The sequence below is a fragment of the Ooceraea biroi genome, chromosome 4 (genome assembly GCF_003672135.1).
Source record: "Ooceraea biroi isolate clonal line C1 chromosome 4, Obir_v5.4, whole genome shotgun sequence".
Classification (NCBI taxonomy): domain Eukaryota; kingdom Metazoa; phylum Arthropoda; class Insecta; order Hymenoptera; family Formicidae; genus Ooceraea; species Ooceraea biroi.
Genome location: NC_039509.1, coordinates 4,806,076 through 4,827,070, shown reverse-complemented (window position 1 = coordinate 4,827,070; position 20,995 = coordinate 4,806,076). Strand labels below are relative to the sequence as shown.

At 38.5% G+C, this 20,995-nt stretch overlaps 1 protein-coding gene across 1 annotated transcript; it reads left to right on the top strand.

The window, feature by feature from the left end:
* Window positions 1-1,641: 1,641 nt before the first annotated feature.
* On the top strand, window positions 1,642-20,712 carry LOC105286152 (monocarboxylate transporter 12). Its single transcript, XM_011350874.2, has 12 exons — window positions 1,642-1,741; window positions 9,056-9,218; window positions 11,824-12,028; window positions 13,927-14,067; window positions 14,310-14,498; window positions 15,286-15,532; window positions 15,616-15,802; window positions 16,645-16,812; window positions 17,066-17,288; window positions 17,492-17,731; window positions 17,853-17,978; window positions 18,212-20,712. Exons 2-12 carry the CDS (start codon window positions 9,075-9,077, stop codon window positions 18,376-18,378), a joined length of 2,037 nt encoding a protein of 678 aa, XP_011349176.1. The 5' UTR covers window positions 1,642-1,741; window positions 9,056-9,074; the 3' UTR covers window positions 18,379-20,712.
* The last annotated feature ends 283 nt before the right edge of the window (window positions 20,713-20,995 follow it).

Here is a 20,995-nt window from a genome sequence, read left to right as displayed (position 1 = left end):
TGGTTCGCCGGAATGATGGTGGCGCGATTTCTGAAAGCACGCATAGCTCGGTTCGCGTTTGGCACGCACAGTTAAGGTCAAATTTTGCATAATCAGAAAGGGTACAGCATGTATTGGCCATGTCGTCGCGGCGCGCGTTACGTTTTATTTAGTTATGCACGACGTGTTTGATTGAATTCGAGGGGCGTGTTTGCAATCTATAATAAACGTGCACGCGCGTGCTTGTGCGTACGTACGTGCATACCTTCGTTACAGAATGGACAACCTGAAACGTAAAACGTAAACTTGAAACTTGACACTGAGCTATCGAGGCTTTCCAGTAGGACTGCGCAATCAAAGAAGAAGCGATAGGAAACGAGGGATGTGAGAGATGGATCTCGAATCATTAGGTCATCCGGAATTTTTTTCCGTTAAGCAACATTGTAATGGAAACAAAAATTTGCATTATCGCGTTATATCGCGACGCGTTATTAACAAGTACTGTTGCGCTTTGCTGCCGTGCATATACATATAGAAGCATTATCGCATCGAATTAAAATTCGCAATGATCAACGTTCGTGCAATCAACGAATGCTATCGATGACACGCGCAACAGCGGATTTTTACAGTGACCTATTTCAGAATCGCTCCGTGTTATACGAATTATATGCATATAAATATATGTACAACTTTTATTTACATTGTATTTTTTGTTATAAAATAAGAATTGCATCACGATACATTAAGGCTCGTTTTTTCAATTTCGTTTTTTATTGTTTCAGTCCAAAGAGAATGCGGTTAACGATCGTTCAATCAGCTTATTACGATCCTTATATGGACATAAATATACGGATATACATATGTGGATATAAAAAACCGCGCGGTGTAACGCAAACTTCGCAACGAGAAACGACTTCTCGAAGCGGCGGATTTGGCAACGAAGTTAAATTTTCGAAACTTTCTATGATCGTTGCATCATTCCGGATGCCGTCGCGACGAGACGGCAACCGAGAATCAAGTATTCGCCGCCTCGCTCCAGTGACGTTTAATAAAAATTCTCTTCTTGCTCTATGGGGTACAATTATATCAATCGCGATCGGAGTATAGAGTAATTATATCGATCATGATTTCCGACTGGATCGATGCATTTTATCACCGCATGCACCAACGATAAAATCGCGGCCGTACTCGTTGAAAGACGTAATGTATCATTTATAATAATTTAGCGCGTCTAGTACCCCCTTTTATTAATGCCAATGGTGTTTATCGCTATCGGATCCAATCAAGCGTTCTCGTCCTTTCGTCCAATCGATTGATCGAGCGGCAACCGAGAAATCTCGGTAACGTGCGAAGAGTGGTTTCAGCGATTCCGCCGGCGCTTGCCGCTCGAGACGAGCAGCCGGGAGCGAGGAAACGCCGGGGAACGGTCTGGGAGGCAGAAAGAAATCGCGTAACGCAAGCCGTCGGAGGGGGCTCCTCCGTTCGGAAACGAACCAATCTGACATCCCGTCGTTATCGCTGAGCTGTCGATATACACCCGGTATAACCGTTTCGCCGCCAGCCCGCCGCGGGATCGGAGCGCCCGCTCCAAGACCCACCCGGGGCCCTCCGCTCGAGTCGTATCGCGCGCGACGCTTTAGTGCACGCGCACGCACGCACCCACGTACATGCGCGCACGTGTGTCTCCGCGCTTCTAACTCTTTTCCTCTCTGCGTATCGGAACTTTCAGCAGTCGGTGACCAGTGACCGCGGAAAGATAGAGGTAAGATCGGTCTTGCGATTCCGATCTTTCCCCCGAGCCGATCGCCGCTTCGCTTTTTCACGCGGTCGTACGAACGAGAGCGAGAAATAAGAGCCAAAGAGGATGAAAAAGTGCACGTATATACAAATATACATATATATATATTTATATATTTGTATATTTGTGCGTGCATCTCGATGTCTCGAGCGTGCGAGCACGTGTACGTTTCCTTCCCGCGTGGGCTAGGACGCGCAAGCGCAAGTGACAGAGTGTACACGCGGCGCGCCTCCTCGCACGTGCGAGTTCCTCCTTTTCCCATTGGTGTGCATCAAGAGACCCACGGTGATCTCGGATCGCGGAAAATCCGCGAGTGCCGTTACGCTTATATGCTCACCGATCGGTCAACGGGCGACGTTCCCGCGCGCGACCGTTTCCGTTTGCGGTGCTCATTAACAGCTCATTAGCAGCGACGACGATGCTGGAGGAATATCGATGCTCGAAACTGTGAGCGCCGATCCAGAAACGATAATTAAGCTTTAAGATCACCCCGACCCACGTATCTTTATCGACGACGATACGAGAATCATAATTCTACGACAGTTTCTCTAGCTACTCACATCTGAGTAATCTCTTAATAATAAGATTAACGAGAAAGTAAAATAAAAGAAGCGCATTTACGTTGGTATGATAAATGTCTTTGGAGTTTCCGAATGTTACATCGATCGTGCATGACAGGAATGGTCGATGATATCGCGAACAGTCGTGAGCAATAACCAGATGAATCTTGTGACAGGGTTTATCGCAACGCAACCATTAATTAATGGCCCGGACGTAAGCGTGTTAGCCGCATGGCTGCTCGCTTACATTGTTGCGAAACTGTGTAATTCTGCAGCTTTCTGCAGTTATATTTGGATTTAAAATATTTTTATATTCCGATGTAGGATTTTGAGTGAATACAAATGATAAAATACCGAAGTGTTTCTTATCCTCGAAAAATGCTAGGAGAAGATAATTGTTTTTTTTTACCTTTTTTATGGTCATCGCGTCTATCATTATGATTGCCGTTATATGGACACTTGTTGCGTTAATGAAATGTGTGAGACGTTTTCTGTCTTTGTCATTGTCAGTCAATCGATCGCATAAACGCTCGCGATGACAGTACAAGGGTAATTATTTGGAGTGCGCGTTTTTTCCCGGTATAAGTGCAACGCAAGTGTTTGCGGAGAAAGGTTTCATGAATTTGCGTCCTTGCAGATGTACGTTTCTTAAAACGACGAAATTCAATCGGAATGTCGAAATGCAGGATATATTTGTCGCTGGAAAAAGATCAGGATGATTTCGTGTATCTTTGACGGGGCGTAGAGGAGGCGTTGTCTTCGATTATCTTCTTCTCGTCTTTCGACGTGTCCTTGGCTTTAGTCACCATCTCGAATACAACGAAATCCGTTTGTCTCATTACACGAGGAAAAGTTAATCAGCAAGTCGAACGACTGCAGGTCTTTTATTTGAACGATTCTTTCTCTCGCGCACACCTGACAATCCCGTTGTACCAGATGCGGGATTATTCCACGTGCGGATGTGAGGATGCAAAATAAAAACGAATCTAATTGTAAGTGATTTAGAGATTAATGAATTCTTTCTTTTTGCATATCACATTGACTCACACATGTTTACTCTGTTGTAAAGTTTGTTCTTTATCATTTTTGGATTTAGCACCAAGTGACTTAGAATCTTCTACTATTGTGTTAATTATGCTTGTGTAGGATCTGCGGCTAATATAATAAAACACGGGAATCAGATCCGATGATTAAGCAATTTAGCGAAAAGGATTATTTAAGATTTGTTTTTTGCTTTTCTCTTTCGAAATGAAGTTTATCAATTGTCAATTGCAAAACTATTAAAGAGCACTCGGTGAGTTATGCCAAAAAGCTGCAGTTCAGGCGACGATCTAATTAGTCACAGCTTCGCGTCACAATGGCAGCGTGGACATTTTTCTTTGTTGCTGGGATGTATTCGAAAGAAAGCTGTGATGACTCGTTATTATTCAAGCATAGAGAGCAAGGAGAGACACTCTCGTAAAACAATACTGGTGACACGGTTTATTAGCCTGCTGGTGATTATTTCTGGTGCGCTTTGATCCGGTCTTTCGACGCATGACGCATCATCGTTAGATGCAAATATTGTTGGTAAATAAATGCAGAGCAAAGTCAGATAAGGCCACTCGAACTTTGACTCTAGCATGTGGCTCGGCCTCTTCCTCCGTCATCGGTGATGAGATATGCATGAAAAATATATCGTTAAAGCCAGCTCGCAGCGACAATTATTCAATCTGATAACGATTCGTCTCAGAATAGACGAAACTGTGAATGTTCACCTTTAACTTTCAATTTTCCGTTTACGGTAACTATTCGTATGTATCATACGTACAAATGACAACACTTTATCGCGATATGTGTAGAACTATAAATAATCGAATAAAACTATCTGCGGAATATGCGTTTCGTATGGTCAGCCTCTGGTAATACTTGCGAAATTACGGAGAGAAAGACAAGGATAAAATCGCCGTTCTAGCGATAAATATGTTATTGTAAGTAGGGTAACTGCGTTGGTTTGCGCAAATATTATTCTTTATCAGCGTTCGATTCAACGAGCGGAAAACGGGCCTCCGCAATCTTGACGTATCGTCAATGTTCTGAAATTATTCATTATATTTGGAAAAATTCAGAAATAAAAATGCAGGGGATAACAATATATCTCATCTGGGAAAAAGTCGGAAACAGAGAGAGAGGGAAATATTATGTTTTATTAAATATATATCTTTTATTGTCTCAAAGTTATCATACTCGGCAAAATAATGTACGTTGAGCCAATTATGCAATGCATTAGAAACGTATTTCACGAGGATTGCGATCGAAGAAAAACAATTCGTTCCTTTGCTCATTTTTTCCCGTACACTATCAATTGCATGGACCAAGATGCAATTCATGAAAATTCGTAAGGTCATGAAATGAGTTCGCGAGCGCTTTTTAGACGCAAATGTTTTTCGTGGTAAATCTTCTTTTCTTCAATCGTTGAGTGCAGGAGTATTAAACTGCATTTGAGTAACACTAATTGTTAGAGAGATTTATTTTGGATATTTTTAGATATAATGCAGATTAAGGCAGATTAAGTACTTGTAATGAATTTACGTAGTCTGATGGAAAGATGGTTATACAGTGAGAGATAAATAATGGACGAGTGCATATCAAACAAGATTTTGAGATAAGATTTCAAGACAGCGATATAACAATCCAATAAAGATAGATTGAATCATTATCTTGTTGTGATCCGTGACTTGATTTGATGTGTTTGCCGATCAGAGTTTTCTCATTCGTGAGAGAAATATTTCGAGAGAGATAGAGAAATATAAGACATAATCTATCTAAGTCTCAGTTAAATCTGATGATAATACCATCGAATAAATAAAGTCAGAGACAAGAGTTTCGAGTAATGTTGCATTTTTCAAACTATGAAAGATCTGCAAGAAAAGTATCACTCGTGACACAAAATCGTACAAAACATATTTATCGTTGCGACTGTCAATTTCGCACATGATTTACATGCGTCGACTTCCGCGCTAATTACTTCAGACTACAATATATCGAATATGTTATGTTGTACATTTTTCGTAATCGATCACAGTACCGAGCTGTTTATCGGGGCGGTTAAAAGTGTATGAATTAATGAGACCGGCCTGTCGCGTGTCGAAGACGTATTGCATTCTCTTTCTCTCTTCCAGGAAGATGTAATAAGCGCCATTCGGCATTCGTGCATGCTCAAACACATCGCGATCACAATTATCGCTCTGACTGAGTTGTTTGATCTATCCATTATCCCCTCGCGGACGATAATTCCCTTTGAAGTGGCAATAATTTATTGTCGATCGATGCGCCGCAACGCTCACGTGGTCGATTATGACTCGCACGTAACGGCTTGTAAGGGTAAAATTGCCAAGTTTTATTAGCGTTTCATCTCGTTTCACTTAAGAAATAAGGCGATATCCACACCCAACGACGGAGATACTTTGGCATAATACATCAGCGAGTTAGCAGAATCGCGCATTGTCCGTTGCACGCCCGATAATAATTTATCTTGGCGTTTAAAAAGGCGATCAACGCGCCCGCGAGAGCCCACCCCCGTTTCTGGAACGGCGATTATTACGAGCGATTATTGTGGGAGAGACACGTTCGAGCTGGGCGTGATTATCTCGTTCCTTCGTCATTTTTTTCTGTCCCCATTACCAGTTTCTTTGTCGCCATTGACGTGGATCTTTCGACGTCATGCTAACGAAGCGGGGCAACAACAATATCTCGCTACAAATGCTTCCGACGCATGACGTACGTCGCTTCGTTCTGCACACCTATGTCAATCTTTTGGATGAGAATTCGTATCAAGTCGAACTAGAAAAAGTACAGTAGATAAGTGCGTACGATAAATAGCGCTCGAGATTAGCCAATGTTAATTCAATCATGATCGGAGACGCAGTCTTTTGTGCAATGTCAATCATTGGCATAACGTGCAAATAGTACGAAAACGATCTCTATCTAGAATCGAAAATAAGCATGTTATGCTACTGATTACAGCTGAAATAGCACGGCTCACTATACGTCGTTATGTGGATTCTATATTATCGAATAACAGTTTTATAATTGCCAATTATGTGTACTTGTAGATGTAGTATCAGCTTAGAAAATACTCTTGAGATCGATCGAGATTATTTGAAATCCGTTTCCACAGGTAAAAGGAACATTCTGTTTGAATTTTCATGACGGACAAAATCGGAATATCTCATGTGCAAACAGCTATGATAATTATGCTTATCGCGATTGAAAAATTACCGAAATACTAAATTAAATGTTACATTTACATTTCGTTTATGTCGTTGTTGTATCGCAGTTTCTATCAAACGTATGTATAGGTACTGAAATCAGTATCAACATTTCCTTAAGAAATATATTTTATCGAAGACCGACGAACGTGGATTTAATCGGGGACAACAGGAAAAAAATGGAACGAAAAGTTTCCGTCGCCAATTTACTTTCTCCTTTTGCGGACCATTACTCGATATTTGACGATATTTCACATAAAACCGTCTTATCGTATGCAAGGGAGTGAACGATGTCACGCTAATAATAAGCGCGCTCCTTATCAATTAGCAAAGTTTACACAATCCTGTTTGCACGATAGCTACTAAAGCTGTGTGTAACACAATCATGCAAATGGCACATCGTGCATGTGCGAGACGGGATCGTAATATTTAATCACTTTTGATATTTTATTTGCGAGACGGATATGTATGTTGCGAGGCGCCGTAAAAGTCAAACGGAAAAAAGAAACAGTGGAAAAAACCGATGCAATCGGCTGCAATAAAATTGGTATCGCTAATTCAAGTTGTATACACCGTCGAGTGACAGCAGCTATTCGAAATTACGTTGTATCAGAAATATTTTCTCGAGACTATCTTATCGTTGATTTGTAAGAAACGTGATACACGATTCGATACTTCAGATGTCATTATAATGCTGCCTGCCGTCTTTTCGCAGTAAACGTCTCTCTGACTGATTAGAAACTACAGTTTTAACAAGTAGGTAATCGTTTTTAACCTTCCCTGATTTAATCAGGGCGTATTACCAAACCTATCGAGACACATACCGCGATTTTAAATTCTCTGATCAATTAAGTGCCTATATTTTAATTGTCAAAAGGTCAATGATTCATGAGCCGCAAAATTCAAGTTACACAGCCTATCCGCGCGAATTAAGCATCAATGGAAACAGACAAATAATAAAATTTTAGGAAGGGTTTTAAGGGGGATTAGTCACAAAATGGTTAAAGTTAAAAACTGATTAGGATTGATAACTTCTCTCGAGATTCTCGAGATAATGGATTTTGAATTAGTCGAGGAATAAATAAGAAGCCTGAATATCGACTCGGTGCATATAAGATATCATGCGCATTGCGCAGTAGTTTCATCGAAAAATAACCGATTGCGATAGCGAAACGCAATAATTTCCGTTTGTCCATTTTTCCTGATATATCGCTGATAAATACCGCAACGTCAGCCATCGAATACATCTTGTTATGATTTTCTGGAATTAATAATCCTTGACGTTCAATCGCGTGGCGATTAACAACTGATAAGAAACTGATCAGCTCGCGCAATTTATTGTGAAAGCGATTATTGATACATTCGCATCACGTTCCGAGCACACTATCGTTCAGCACTTATGCTAAAAACACGGTGCCCCTGACGACTATTCGAACAGGAAGATCGAAATAAATGCATTGCGAAAGGTCAAGGACGAGCAGATCGAAATTATGAAGACTCCTCGTCAGCACATGACCAACTATTAACTATTTCGACGTTCTTCGTCGTCGTCTTCTTCGTCATCGTTCGATTAACGAGTTGATTGCTCCTTTACTTCGTACACCGCATCCATGGGGAAAAAAGAGCTACGTTGGAGCGATATGCCGATACAAAGAAAACTTGCGCTCGGACTTGCCTTTGACCCTCCTACTACTAAGAAAAGTTACAATGTCCCATATACAACGTATTACATGTTATTTATAGAACTCCATCTCAATTTGGAGTAGAACCTTTCTTATAGCATATTGATTGAACTGTTGTCTTCGTTTAGAGCTTATTAGTCCTCAATTAAGTATAATGTTGGCATCGCGCAAAGCGTTGCCGCGTATTTTTGTTACATAGAATAAATTTCAATGAATTGGACTTAATGCGACAGAAGTCATTGAAATTTGATTACAGTAGGATGCACAGTCAAGCGTAGGTTCACGTCATTTACGTCACATATATCTTTGACTTACACTGATGTGCAGCTTGTACTTTCGACGCAATCTTTCAAGTTTGTTCCTTGATTCTCATTGTGCCTCGGTGAAAACGTGGAATATCATTATTAGTTGCATGATATCAAAATTAGGAAGAGTGGCAATGTGCGTTTACCAGACATTTCTTTATGAAACAAAAATTCAATTAAATTCAATATTACCTTGATGCACACGTATTGATCATGTTTTTATTACATCGTCTAAGCAGACAGACGAGAGAATTTTTCTTTGCTAGAGGGTGATTGTTGCTTGTTTCGCGGAGATTTCATTCATGAATTATAAAATAAGAAAACTTTGCATGATGCGATACATGGAAGTTTAGATTCAAGCACAAAGTGTGCGCACGAGTGACTTTTCAGTGGCGTGTAGTATTCGAGTTCGTCGCGTTTATTTTACATTGCATTTCATCACGTCACGTTGGATTTTAGAATTACGTTTTGCATGTTTCAGATATTTGAACGAAACAACGATGTCGACAACAACGGCGAACAAAGTGGACTTCCTGCAAGAGCAGGTATCCGACGCGAACAAGCCACTGCAAAATGGTCGCGGCTGCAACAAGAGCGAAGAGCTGCAGCTCGAAGACATCAACAACGACAACAACAACGACGGAGTGAGTACGACGATACATTACGCATGCGGAGCGCGCGCGTAGGTCAAGATGCGAAATGCGCTGCAAAAAGTCGCAAACGCAACTGACAGCCGTAATTTGTAAAGTGCAACGATATCGCCTTATTTGCGACACATAATGGTTCCGATAGTCGTTGTCTCACTGTAGGTCAGACAAAGGGGCATACGCGTTCTCTGTTGAATTTTTCGTTATCAGCTAGCGAATTTAACGAGCGCGCCGCCGCCTCCGCCCGCTCCTAATTTCATCGCGAGCAATTGCCCCACGATTACTATGCGCAGAATATGACACACATTACTCTCCGTCAACTCGGACAACGAACTTCTATGCACTCGGAGAACCACGTTTTGAGGCTCGTCATGATGATCTCTCGAGTTGTAAGAAACACTTCGTGCGTGGAATGATTTTGTGGTCACTCTTTCCCTCGCGCCTCCGCGCTTAATCGATTCATATCATTCAGGAAAGACTGGTCATACGAGTTATTATTATACTGATACTGTTTTTCTTTTTTATGAATTACGATCACGTAATGTAGCAGGCATAATGTATATGACTCGATTGAACATTCTGCATAAAGTCTTTTTTTGTTTCTTTTTTATTTAACTCGATAAAATCGCAATTTCGCAAGAGATAAATTTAGATCACTTTTCTGAAAAAATCATTGAAGGAAAATATTCATGAAAATATGAAACGAGGATAAAACGAAATTTAATTTTGTCAATTGTGTTATTTCCTAAAGTTTAAAAAAAATAAGATTAGATCGAGCCGTTTAACATTTCCAAGTAAATGAAAGAAATTTGTTGCCTGCATTAAATTGAATTTAAAACGTACACGATTCGACAGCTCGGCTTGGCTGCTCGACGGCTTGGTGATTGATAACTTTCCAAGTTTTGGGTCAGAAGAAATGGCCAAAATACTAAAGATCGTATGCTCGAAGGCTTTCTGAGCGGCCTTGACCTTAGTACCTTGTGAATTTCCAGCGAGCAAACGTTCATGTTGAAATATCAGAGGACAGTCGTGAATTAACCGACTTTGTGCCGTCTCCGTAAACTGGCATTGGTATATCGGTCGCACGACTTGCTTCAGCAAGCAAAAAGTAGCTTACGTGATGATTATCACCTTAAGAATTTATTGATGGCCGAGGTACCTAGTTCCTAACTCTATAATAGTTTCAACGTAAAACTCTGTTGCTCGTCTTCCGCGCATTTTTATGCTAATATGAACGAGCTGCGACGTTTGCGAATCGTGAAATGTATAATTGTTTCTAAAGTCGTTTCTCGTATGGTAAAAGAAAATAGCTTTATCAGATTTAAAGTAAAACCAAGAAAATTAATATTTTGTCGGAATTGCATTAATTCCTTCAATTTATTAGAGTATTTGAGATGCATGTTACAATTGTTTGCATTATATTATTTATCGCGATTTGAAATGTAATTCGATTTGCACAATCCCTTATAATATATACATAAGAAATTTTATCTTTTAGATTGTATTTATGTACTAATACCGGTTTTGTTTTTATTTAATAGATGGTAATGAATCTTTTCTTAAATGGGTTTTTCCTTGTTTGTAGAAAACCACATACTTTATATAAAACATCTTTTTGCTATTTATGCACGCGTACGATATTCCAATAAGATTCCAAACGAACATATAGTATTATTATAGTGTTGAAGTTACATGTGACGTAAACTTATACGTAACGCGTAGAAGATAAATCACATATCGCATATTAAGATTGTCACACGAGCATTGGTCCCATTCTTTCTGAGACACCCTGTATATCATCGCAATATATTCCAGTATGTTAGTGTACTTTTTTTTATTAAACGTATACTTATTTCTGATTAAAAAAACTGAAATGTTCAAATTATGACAACTGTCAGTTTATCAATTGCGTTATTTTCAGATAATTCATAATCGCGTAGTCTCGTTAATTTTTTTTTTAATGCTTTTAGCGTCGTGGCTGTTTAAACAAAGCTGTTTTCTTTCAAACGAGCATGCATTTGCTGCACAAATTTCCATACTAATTAGATGCCACAGGCCTTTTAATTTCCATTATCACGTTCGACCGTATAAATCCGACGCTCACAGCAAGTTTCCATCGATTGTACATTCCTTCAAGAGAACTGGATTGCGGCAAATTTTAATTTGTTTACAGCATGATTGTCAGTTTCCAATATTTTTATGCGCAGTATTTCAGATTTTTATGATTAATTTTGTATCAGGCCATTTACCATAATGGTTTATGTATTATAATAAAAAGGTATTTACGTGATTATTTAAAATTCTAAAATCATATTAATTTAATATCTTGTATAACACGTCTTCTTCCCAATGTATTTTTGACGTTACCGAATTGAGGCTCACTATAATAGACGCAAACAAAGTTTGAATAAGCACGAAAAAGCGCGGTTCGCGTTAATACAACATAATGCATTGGTATATTCAGATATACATTATATTATAAATAATATTTGTAATCAGAAATATTACGTGCGGTTATTTGTTAGCTTTAAAATATACGAATGTGCAAATTTCATAAATGTAATCGACAAACTATTAAAGTTTCATGTATATTTGTTAACAGACCATCGAAGTGGAAATGATTGTTCCACCTGACGGAGGATGGGGCTGGGTGATCGTCGCAGCCTCCTTTATGTGCAATCTCTTCGTTGACGGTATCATTTTCAGCTTTGGCGTATTTCTGAACGACATCGCAAATGCATTCTCCGTTTCGAAAGCGAGAGTCGCACTCGTCGGTTCGTTGCAGACTGGATTCTATCTGATGGCTGGTGAGTAGCTGCACGCGTATGAAGCATTTAACAGCAGATCTATATATTAATCTTAAAATATCATACATACTCTAGGCTTCAGGAATCTAGTTTCAAGAACGTGCAGAAACATGCAGAAATATTTATTTGCAAAATTAATCAATGTCCCGCATACTCGAAAAATTGTCAAGTAATGCTTTCCCTTAAGTAAAATTCTTTCAAGCAAATTTAAAATGAGAGAAAGGGAAGCAAAGAATTTTTAAATTTGAGTAAGGAGGAGAGATCGAATATTTAGCAATTACAATATTTATTTTATAGAGAGAGTATTAGGTTTGAAATATCAATTTAAGCGTTAATAAGTTCCAAATAAGAAAATAAAAATTATTAATTGAAGAATAGATCTTGTTTTGTGTGTGTGTAATAGCACGTGAGATTTCAAATGTGTTGTCTTTCCAATGGTAATGATTAAGTATCTATTGAATTTGCATAACGGTACGCCATATCAGAGAGGCTGCAGAGAGATTTGATTAGTGCTGTGCTGTGTAATAACAAAATGTCTGATATAAATAATCAGTAGTGTAATGGTAAATTGTATGTCGAATAATCAATTAATCAGATTTATTCTGAAGCTAGAAATAAATACGAATAAAATGCAATACAAAATACAACTTTATTAACGAATTCTTTCGTACGTAACAGCTCCATTTTAGGCAGAATATTTTGCAATCTTTTATTTTTAATTGCCTTCCTGCGAGTTACAATATAGACGCAAAACGTTTCGCGCGGAATATCGAACATAAAAACGATAAGTTTCTGTTTCTATGCCGAATGTATACAACCGATAAGTCTGTAAAAAAATGTGGCAGTATAATATGCTTGTGTTCAAAATTTTCTTGATACATATTGGATCAATAAAATTGCATATAACACTTGTACTCTCGTCGGAGTTAGCATCGCTAACTGTTCGTATGACCAGACAGCTCTCAAGGATTTTCGCGGCATACAGAAAAATAAATACGCTGTCACTCAGCACAATTTAACCAATGCGTCCATTTCACGACAATGTCGATAATTGATGCTCGTATTTGGTAAATGTTAAACTCGTACACTCTAATGCATTGTTCACGATCGAATATAAAATTTGAAAGTAAATACGCGACGATTTATACGTCGTTACGGAAAATTATATACTGCGGATCTTTCATATACAGGACGCCTGTAATCAGCTTGGCGATGCGTGCACACAGCAAAATTGCACCTAACTACCCGTGATGATAATGAGCAATAGCTTGAATAAACTACTCTCTCTCTCTTCCTCTCTCTCTCCCTCTGCAGTTTATTCTTAATATAACGAGAATTGTTTGTGCTCTGATTCCGAAAGAGCTGAATATTGTTTGTGCAGCAGTATCCGACACATGTTGTATGCACACATTTTTTACTGTATATAATATCAAAGTAGTAATGATACAGATATATAAATCATTTGCACAGGAGAGGGAAATGCGAAATTAAAGTCTGAGAGAGAATTAAAGTCTGCGAAATATCTATATGGACATTCTAAGAGATCAAAAATCCGATGTTGTCACTTGACATTTACGTAATATCGTCATCGTTTTAGCACGATATTACATATATTCGTAGAATCACTTGTACAAACATTCGATACGTATAATACTTTTACAAATTGTCTGTTATTATAATGAGACGATATGTTTGCGCTGAGGTGTGTATTGTCAAACAGTCGATATGTATGACAATCAGTATCTCCCAGGTAAAGTTGATTAGAATTGGATCGATAATCAAGACATAACGAATATGATTTGCACATTTCCATGTGATGGAATACTTGAAGGTGAAAAACCCATATTCGCCGACGTGGAAGGAATCATCGTTATTAAATTGAATTATCACTTTTTCAGGTCCCTTCGTGTCCGCCTTGGCTAATCGATACGGTTTTAGGCGGGTGGCAATATTAGGAAGTGCGATAAGCAGCTTCGCTTTCGTCCTCTCGTACTTTAGTACTTCCATCGAATTCCTTTACATTTCTTACGGTGTAATCGGTAAGTTCTTTCCGTCTTGGATGCTTGTTATTGCCGAAGTTAGCGATGTTCCCATCGAGAGTTTCTCAAGCCCTTGGCAAATTTTTTCTAATGTGCACGCGATGTTTCCAATGAGTTCAATCTTACGACGGATTCTACAAAGAATCCAAACTGCATTTTGTACTTGGATTCGATATTTACTTAAAAAATGCCAACATAGATATTCTTTCATTAAGCTAAAAAGTTTTTTTCCGCAAATTTAGGCGGTATCGGAGCAGGACTAATATACGTGCCGGCCGTGATAACCACCGGATTTTACTTCGAGAGATGGCGAGCATTGGCCACAGGTATTGCCGTGTGTGGTTCCGGTATCGGTGCGTTCTTGCTCGCTCCAATCTCAGATATCTTGGTGAAATATTATGGCTGGAGGGGAGCTCTGCTGATTCAAGCAAGTGAGTATCATATTAACAAATAATTATTTATGTAGATATTTAGCAGCGAGTCTTTCAATCGAATCTTTCGAGCGAGCCGCGAAACGAGCATTGTTTTAAATATATATTCATCGAAAATTCACGTGATATCAGTTTTTAATTAAACTTTTGATTGAAATGCGTTTTCACCCACAAGAAAATGCATTCATACAAATTCAATAGAATAATATTGTCTCGATTACGGAGGATTTTGAGCTTTCTCTCGCAGAAATATATTTATAGATCTATTCAGAGGCTCATATCGCGCAAATAACACGCGCAATCACTCATGTTGCGCAAGAGGTGTAATACAGAGACTAGCTTGTATTTCTTCTTAATTAAACTTTCAATCAAATTTTGCCGAGGCGAGTTTATCAGCGTTTTGTCAAGATTGAAAAACAGCGGTTGTGCCTTGTGCCCTTTTCCATTTAATAACACGGCACGTCGCGCGCGTTTGATCCGATAATGGAAAGAATGTGCATGAATAAAATCTAGCGAAATAATGTACGACGATTAAGGCGTATCGTTCACTTCGTGAGAAGCCGGTTTACGCGAGACAAGTTTGCATCTGAAATATCATTTAATTAAACAGCCAGTTATGAAATCCTACATAACGCTCGTTACTTATGTATAAGTTTACATCTAGTCGTAACCAATGACGCTTGTATATAATCAACTGTCAAATATATTTATGTTACGACTCGAGGCAGGCTTAAATGAGAGTTTAAGTCAGTTTTAAGCGATATGATAATTTTGTGTTACTTTGCAGGCATGCTGTTACACTGCGCGATATTCGGTGCGATGTTCCGTCCTTTGAAACCAACGAGAATCAAGGTGAAGGATATTCCGGAAACTGCCGCGCTCGAGGTGAAAACCACGTTGTTGGGAAAGGGTGCGTCGACGACCTCGTTGCACTGCGTGCAGCCCAGCAGCAGAAGCGGTTTCTTTGGCACGAATAACAATACGGAATATCCGACGGCGGCGGAACTACTCGGCAGCAGCCCTAACATAGTCAAGTAATAAAACATCATTTATCGATGCTGACAATCATTTGTTTTACCACCTCTTTCAACGAGACGCGCATTGACTTTTGTTTTAGCGCATCCAAATCGCTGCATTCCTTGTACAAGGTGCAGGTAGAGACCGAGAACGAGAAGAAGAGCACGGAGAAACGGTTATCCGTGCCGATATATCCTGATTTGGACACTGTAAATAACGAGAAAATAGCCGAGGAGAACAATCTGCTTAGCGGCGACTTGGAACGTCTCAACGGAAAAGTACCGACGGTAAGATTGATAAACATGCTTGAGAGAGCGTATAATCCGACATTTTAAATTTCGAAGTGTGTATAGTACGTGCCACGAAATTATATGAGAATTTCGATGGATTTTTTTATTCAATCGAGAACTTTGCTCTTTAGCGACGACTAATATTCCGCAGAAGTATAAAAATGTTGGATAAGAGTGCCTTTGTTGAGACAAAGCATGTGTTTGTAATAATCTGATTAATTTCGATTGAATTTGATATCTGATTGAAGTCGAGGGTTATCGGTCACAGTGCAAGGCCGAATCGTTCGATCGAAACAACAAAGTTGCAAAAATGTGTAAATCTTGCGTTGAACTTGACCGATGATCCGAACTTGTCTTTCCAGCTCTCGTTTTTCTCTTTCAAGGTTCTCAAAGTGAAGACATCTAGAATATATCGTGCGAGAGAAAAAGCTATTACGTTTGCTTTTGCCAAGAAACGAAAATTTAGTACTTTTCACACTGCAAACTCTATGACCTAAAAGATTTGCCAACTCAATTTATTATTTTCACAAACACATTCATTTAGAAATTTCTTATTTTTAAATAATTTTTCAGTTAAAAGAATTTTAAGTAATTATTTAGTTTAGGGGAGCTCCAATCACCTTGATGTATATTATATTTCCTGAGTAACCTGCAGCAGGTTTTAGCCGTCGCTCGAGTTGACTCTCCTATAGTAAATAATTATTTTATTATGAATTTTGTTTCGTGTTCAATGTTCGCGAATAAATTGACACTTTTCGAAAATATAAGAATATAGTGTCAGATATCGCATAGATAATCTGACATTATCCGAGGAAATCACATTTGAACGTGTCTTTCAGAGTCGCAGACATACGATTAGCGGCAGGCGTATTCGAACGGATTCGGAATGTAGCCAAAGGTCTCTCAAAATGGGTAAGCGAAATTCTAGAGATCCGCAGAGACCATTCTACAGAGACGACATTTTTTACGAGGGCTCTCTGAACAGACTTGCTCATTACAGGTCACAGGTAACTCTCTACACAGATATTCACATAAAATACTTGTACAATGCTTTTCATATCTTTTCGTTGTTGTACATCAATTACGTGTAAAAAGATTCTATAGATTTACGAAAAAAAGTAAAATGCATAATTGAAACGATCAATAATCTTGAAAAACATTTAGTAAAATTAAAATTGAATTAATTTCAATTAATTAAATTAAAATGGACGTTAACAAACATAGATGAATCGTCATATTTACAATATCAAATATTTGCAGCAATCGTCGGTCGGTTATCACATGTCAGTGACGCGGTTGCCAACGGCAAAAGACGTGGCGGAAGAAAAAAGCGGAAGTTGCTACTTGTGTCCGGAAAGCGTACGCCGAATTCTGACCACAATGCTCGATCTCAGTCTCTTAAAAAGTCCGTCCTTCCTGATACTCGCGATTTCTGGCGGGCTTACTATGATGGGTTTCTATACACCCTTTATGTACGTGCCAGGTATGGACATCGAAATATCGTGCTTATGATTTTTTAATTCTCTTACTTTATATCATTTGCTTCTACTACTACTAGAATTACTTGGTACAAAAATATCATTTATTTCTGTTTTCTTCGTTCCTAGTACAATCGTTTATCTCTTTCGCTTTGAAAAATGAATACTTTCTAATTTCTAAATAACTTCTATGTCGTTTTCTTTGCAGATCGCGCCATAAAAGCTAACATCGATGCTTCCACGGCAATGTTCCTCGTTTCGGTGATCGGTATCGGCAATACCATCGGTCGTATCGTGTGTGGCTTAGTGAGCAGTTTGCCAGGAGTCAATGCTCTGGTCATCAACAATATATTTATCAGCGTCGGTGGTTTAGTCACCATGTTCTCTGGTCTTTCTTTGTCAGAAGGATATCAGTTCTTCTATGCAGCCAGTTTTGGTCTTAGTATATGTAAACAACTCATATAGTTTCTTAAATATTTTTACAATGTCTTGATTTAAGTTCTTGAAATTATTATACTGGAATTATTTATTGACCGCCAAAAATATATCAGATATATTTATCTCCACAGCCGTGTTCGCGTCTCTGAGATCGATTCTCGTTGTGGATTTGTTGGGCTTGGAAAAACTGACAAATGCTTTTGGATTGCTCCTCCTGTTTCAAGGCGTGGCGGCGGCTGTGGGCGCGCCTGTTGCAGGTAATTAGAGTTACATCGCGATCACTTTGAAACTTTAGTCAATAGAACGGATTTGCATTCCGCAGCTACCATTCGAGAGGCGGAATCGAGCCTTCGATTCCAGGAAATGTTTATATCATGCGCGTTAGAATTATTCATCACCCGTAATACCGATCCTATAAATCTGCACGATCTCACAAGGTGCAACGTCAATTCGCCAAATGATTTTCATATTCATATTCGTGTGTAAACAGGTGCGTTTATGGATGCAACTGGGAGCTACGATGCGTCGTTCTATTTGTCTGGCAGCCTGATCCTCATGTCGGCTGTGATCTGTTATCCGTTGAAGAGGGTCAACGTGTGGGAGAGGCAAAGGGACAACCAGAAGAATTCAACTGCAGTGGATCTTCCAATACCCTGATCGGAAGCGGCGAAATTGTATATTAATCGTACATCACACTTTGCGCGTTGCGCCCGCGCGCGCGTACAATCGAGCGCTACATATATACGTGCGTTGTACATATTAATGCATTATAATTTATAGCGCTCGAGTCAAGAACGCAATTACGTCGCACGCATTCGCACCGTGCGTCGATGGTTGAAACGATCGATCTCGTGTTGATCGCGCGATCAACGAGTAACGTCGATTGTATCTGCTCGCATCAAGGAATAGCCTTAGGAGCAGAATCCGATCATGTGCCTGAATAATATTCTCACTTTACGTAGGGCGAAAAACGCGGGCGAGAAGAACATTTACGCGTTTACGTACATACACTTGGGATCTGTACGTCGTACAGCCTTGATCGGGATTTCCCTATTTCGCGATACGACTTGATGTTTGCGTCCATGACTTTGCCACTCCGCGATCATAAACTTCTGACAAGCATCTTTGCACTTCGTTCGAAATGTGCTTCTTTTCTATACAGCCTTAAAAAAGATAGTGGATAATTTTATAAACGTTTCGCATTTCTCAAAATGGAGGAAATAGCTTACATCCCGCTGTTCCGTCCACCTGTTCATTTGCTAACCAAGAGGGACCAAAAGAGCACGATGAAAAGTCGCTTTGTGAAATAGGGCTCGGGTTCGACTACGCTTATCTATCGTCTTCGTTTGTAACACTAACAAGCGTGAGGCAGGATATTTGTGCCTTATGTTTGGTGCGACTTAACAGTCAAATTTTTATATTAAACTCAAGACTTGAATCGCGTTAAGCGAGAAACTTCCAGAAAATTTCCATTTAGATCATTAGTTGATTAAGTCTGTACTAAACTCATGCTAATTTCATCAAAAGTTTACATCTTGAATCAATATTAAACGCGAGTTTGGTGCTAATAACTATCGATGAAATTAATAATTGTAACATCGCAACATTTATTTTAACTAACTAATAGAGGAACAGTAATTATTATCTTAATTCCATTAAAAAAGAAATAATATTAGCATTCATGAAGATAATCGTTTAACGATGATACATTGAAGTAAATCAATGCAGTAAATAATAATAGAAAGTAATTTTGAAAGATGAAGTATTCATCTTTTAAATTCACTTAATAACAATTGTAAAAATATCGAGAAGTGCTTGTTCATTTTATTAGTGGAAACTGTTGCGATGTCACATCTATTTCGATCGATCTCACATAAAGCATTAAACGCGAGGTACGAAAGATTCAACGAAAGATTATTACCTCGGTCGAGTATATTTCTGGCGACAAAAAGTTTTTAAGGCAGTATAGTCGTACATTGTAGGTCGTTACTAAGCAATTGTGATCGCATATATTATAACGCGCGATGTCTCGCGAAAGAAACCAAACTTAAATAATGTTGATATTTTAATTATAATAATGTTATATATTTTATTCGCGGTGCTGCGCAACATTACATATACATATACATGTTATATTCTGAACTGCCACATATACGCATCATCTAGTTTAATCTTTTATAAGATTTTACGCGCGTAAGCATTTGTACTATTCATTCCTCGTATATTCCATGTGAATATAAGCGTTACGAGTAGAGTGTATATATTACGTTACTATGTTTAAGCGTAATTAACTACGAATCGTCCGTATGTAACGAGAGGCATGTGTACTTTGCATACATGAGCGTATACGTAATCTCACAAAGCGCGCATCTCTCTCGATATAACATTGTTAATTTATAAGTGTCTCTCATTCCATCTGCTCTTTTAAAATTGACCAAATCCTTCGCTATCTTCGGAATCTATGAAATTAATAATGGCCAAACTTGATAACTTGAGAATCTCGTGATAAACGTAATTTTTTCATTTTTTCTTATTTAAAATAATATTAAATGTTCAAAACGTATGACACATTAAATTCTCACGATTGCTTATTAGATAATGTTTCGTATACACAAATTCGTTTTTATTCGTATACAAATATACAACAAAATTATGAAAAACTTGGTCAATTTTAAATTCAATCGATTCGAGTGTCCATCGTTCGTGATTAGGCAAAATTCTAATAGCGTTTTATCTGTTAGATTTAAGAAAGATTAAGAAAGTTGCTCAACAGTGAAATCCGTTCCTAGTGTTCCTAATTACTAATCCCTGTGCTATACATATATGTATACGTTACATAGTATTTTTGTATAACTATATGCGCTGATTTTTAGGGAGAAATAGTGCAGAAAAATAATCTGATGCCGAGGAAATGATTCCATTGACAAAAACATGTATAAATCATGTGTATAGTAAAAATCTACAGATTATAAAGAAGAGATTGACCATTAAGATCGTGTTATACTTATCCTTTTTTATTCTAGTTTGATCTATATACCTACCATAATTAAGATATTCTCTATTTCCTTCAATAAATGGAGCATTTTGCGTAAATTCTCATTTAAACAATTTAGAATGAATAAAGTGCATTCTTGATGATAATGGGTGTTCATTGTTCGTGCATTCTGTGACACACACTTGTTCAATGTGTCAAAGTTAAGGAGTTCCGCCTTCTGAGAGGATGTGAATCATGTCGACGCATGAAATCATGAATTATCACATTGCCTTAGCCGAA